Source organism: Terrapene carolina, unplaced genomic scaffold (assembly GCF_002925995.2).
Source record: "Terrapene carolina triunguis isolate 2854851 unplaced genomic scaffold, T_m_triunguis-2.0 Scaffold36103, whole genome shotgun sequence".
Lineage (NCBI taxonomy): Eukaryota > Metazoa > Chordata > Testudines > Emydidae > Terrapene > Terrapene triunguis.
This window is the reverse complement of record NW_020700454.1, coordinates 1-3,029: the sequence shown is the minus strand read 5'-3', so window position 1 is coordinate 3,029 and position 3,029 is coordinate 1. Positions and strand designations below refer to the sequence as shown.

Genomic DNA, 3,029 nt, shown 5'->3' with positions numbered 1-3,029 from the left:
CCCCACCCCAGAAGTGGCTGCATCTCAGCACTGGGTGAGCCATCCCTCTGCAGTGTTGTGTGTGTTCCCCTATGCTCCACCCCAAAGGTGGCTGCATTTCAGGAGTGTGTTACCGCTTGTTGGAAAATGTTTTTTTTTTCTTTTCCCCCGCAGACAAATTTGAGTTTCTGTTGAAATATCAAAAGCTGAAATACTTTGATCTGGAAATGCCTCTGTGGTGTCTGATGGGAATTATAGCTTAGGATATCTCCATTAATCTCTATCTCCTAGAACTGGAAGGGACCTTGAAAGGTCATTGAGTCCAGCCTCCTGCCTTCACTAGCAGGACCAAGTACTGATTTTGCCCCAGATCCCTAAGTGGCCCCCTCAAGGATTGAACTCACAACCCTGGGTTTAGCAGGCCAATGCTCAAATCACTGATCTATCCCTTCCCCCCAGAGCTTGGCTCCGCATGCTCCCCTTTCTCCCCATAAATCAGTTCTGGTCAGACTGCAGCTCCCATGATGCACCACAGAGGAGGGAGATGGTGCATCATGGGACTCCATGGCTGTGGGGCATCATGGGGCTTGTAGTTTGTGTGCCTGGCGTCAGGCAGAGCTGCCGCGGTCGTGCATGGGAGTTGTAGTTTCACACTGGCTAGTGACATCGCTCTGTTAGATGAGGTTGCTGCAGTGGAAGCAGCAGTCGCTAGGTGGAGACGGGGCCCCATAAATTGTGGCTGACCCCAGCCTTGTCCTCCCTGTGCAGATGGCCATCACCTTCCAGAACCAGAGAGTCATGGACAGGGCCAGCGCAGACCACGCTCTCTTTCTGAAAGAGAAGGTGAGTTTGGGGGGGAGGGCTCTGTCCAAGCCAGGGGAACCCCAGGGAACCATCCCAGTGAACACGACTGACTGTGGGCTTGGGGGTAGGAGACGGGATCTCGTATCTCCAGCTCCCAGGGTGGCTATAGAGATGAGAGGCTCAAAGTCCTGCACTGGAGTCGTGAGGCGGGCGGGGGGGAGGGAGATAAGTTTGCCCTCTGGCCAGCTGCAGTAGTGGAGGCGTGATGGTCCAGGTGGTTAATGGACTGGACCAGGACTAGGAACTCCTGGGTTTTGTCCACTGCAATGCCGCAGACTCCCCTGGGTGAGCCACTGAGTCTCTCTCTCTGGGCCTCAGTTTCCCCATCTAGCAAAGGGGGAGAATGACCCTATCTTTGGGGGTTTTAGCCTGTGAGCTTTTTGGGGCAGGGACGGTCTCTCACTGAGTTTGTGGGCCGGGCCCGGTGCAAGGGGGCTCCCATCTCAGTCCCGGATTGTGTCCCGCTCGGCGCGAGGGGGGGGCCGCCATCTCGGTCGGGGGGGTGGAATCTGTGCAGCACTTGCCCCTTCTTACGCTCTTGGCCGTCTCCTCTCCCGGCGGGCGCAGGACTGCAACTCCCAGAACCCAATCACCTGCCTGAAGGTGCGGCCGAGCAAGATGGCGAAGTTGTTGGCGGAGCGGCGCGGGCAGTTGCTGTGGCGGTGCCGGACGGACATGCCGGAGCCGGCGCCGGAGACAGAGGCCCGACTGACGGAGCTGGAGGAGGAGCTGACGCGGGAGGCTGAGACCTTCCTGGAGATCTACGGGAAGCGCTTCAAGAAATTCGCCATTTGGGCAGGTGTGGGCGCAGGGGCGCTGGCCCTGGGACCGGTGGGCGGAGCTGCCGGTGCCGGGATCGCCGGTGCTGTCCTCGCTGCCGAGGCGGCTGGGGCGCTCGCCGTGGCCGAGGTGCTGGCCATTGGGGTTGGGGCAGGTACCGCAGCCGGGATCTGCGTGGGTGGGGGCGTGGGCGGGGGCGTGGGTGGGAACATCGCCCGGAAGGATAGGCAGAGGGCTGAGGCTGCTGGCGACGGAACTGAGGATCCATCTGACGACAAACCGCTGATCTGATCGGTGCCCCCCCCACCAATCTGGGGCTGACGAATGGGGTGACGGGGCTGCAGCGTGGCCTAGACACGAATCCCACAAGCCACCCCAGAGCGGGGAGCCATCACCCACAGATTCTAAGAAGGGACATTTAGATCCTCTCGTCTGACCTGCTGTGCCACCCAGGCTGGAGAACGCCGCCCACTTCCCCCTGCGTTGGGCCCAATATCTCCCGTTGGACTAAATCATCTCCCGGAAGGGCGGCCAGTCTGGCTCGGAATCCGGAAAAGATGGAGACCCCACCGCTTTGCCACTGGTGAAAAATCCAGTGCCTCGTTTCCGATTGGAGTTTGTCTGGCTTTAACTTCCAGCCCTCGGTTCTCGCTCTGCCTTCCTCCGACGTTGCAGGACCACTCCGGCTGCAACGCGAAACGCTTGGAAACGCCCGGCCGCTGGTCATGTCCCGAGATCGCCCGCTGCGGGTGACAACTGGCACCTGGCTGAGTTCCAATGTCGGCAGTCCTGTGGTCTGGTCTTGGGGGAGAGATCTCCAGCCGCCCCTCTGAGCGGGAAGGCGGGTCCAGGGGGGAGGGCGCGGGAAGAGGTGGATTGGGTTCCCTGCTCTACCATGGACTTCCTCTGTGACCTTGGCCAAGTCACTAGGTTTCTCCGTGCCTCAGTTTCCCATCTGTATAATGAGGGTAATAATGCATTGAAAGATGGTGAGGGGTTAGAGCTCTACTGAGAGAAAGCGCTAGCCAAGAAACCGGCATCGTTCTTTATTCCGGGGGAGGGCTATAAAACCATCCGAAGCTAAAGGGAATCGGTTCCACACCCATCAACGCACGCCGAGCAGGGGACACCGTCTGGCCAACTCCACAGGAAGTCTCAGCTCCCACCCGTCAGCGCTGGTGAAAGGCCAGGACTTGGGCTTGGGGATTTCCAACCAATGAGGGCTCGGGCTAGCGGGACTCTCCAGCTGTTCCACTTCAGCCTCTGCTGGCGCCTACGATCCGATAGACGCTCTAGCGTGAGGTACGGGGTCAGCTCCATTCTGGCCTGGGCTTGGTGAGTCGGGAGCGCCCCTTCCCATCACAGATTCCAAGGCCTGGGTAACACAGGCATGACCCTGCCCTGAA

General features: G+C 59.5%; 1 protein-coding gene across 1 annotated transcript; it reads left to right on the top strand.

The window, feature by feature from the left end:
• Positions 1-741: 741 nt before the first annotated feature.
• Positions 742-1,914, top strand: LOC113405420 (RING finger protein 112-like). Its single transcript, XM_026646625.2, has 2 exons — positions 742-822; positions 1,411-1,914. The coding sequence occupies exons 1-2, from the start codon at positions 748-750 to the stop codon at positions 1,912-1,914; spliced, it is 579 nt and encodes a 192-aa protein (XP_026502410.1). The 5' UTR covers positions 742-747.
• Positions 1,915-3,029: the final 1,115 nt, after the last annotated feature.

Bases quoted from the DNA above. Each gene is read 5' to 3' on its own strand.
- LOC113405420 (XM_026646625.2), top strand. From the start codon at position 748: ATGGCCATCACCTTCCAGAACCAGAGAGTCATGGACAGGGCCAGCGCA. The intron at 823-1,410 runs GTGAGTTTGGGG...CGGCGGGCGCAG, and splicing joins CTCTCTTTCTGAAAGAGAAG to GACTGCAACTCCCAGAACCC.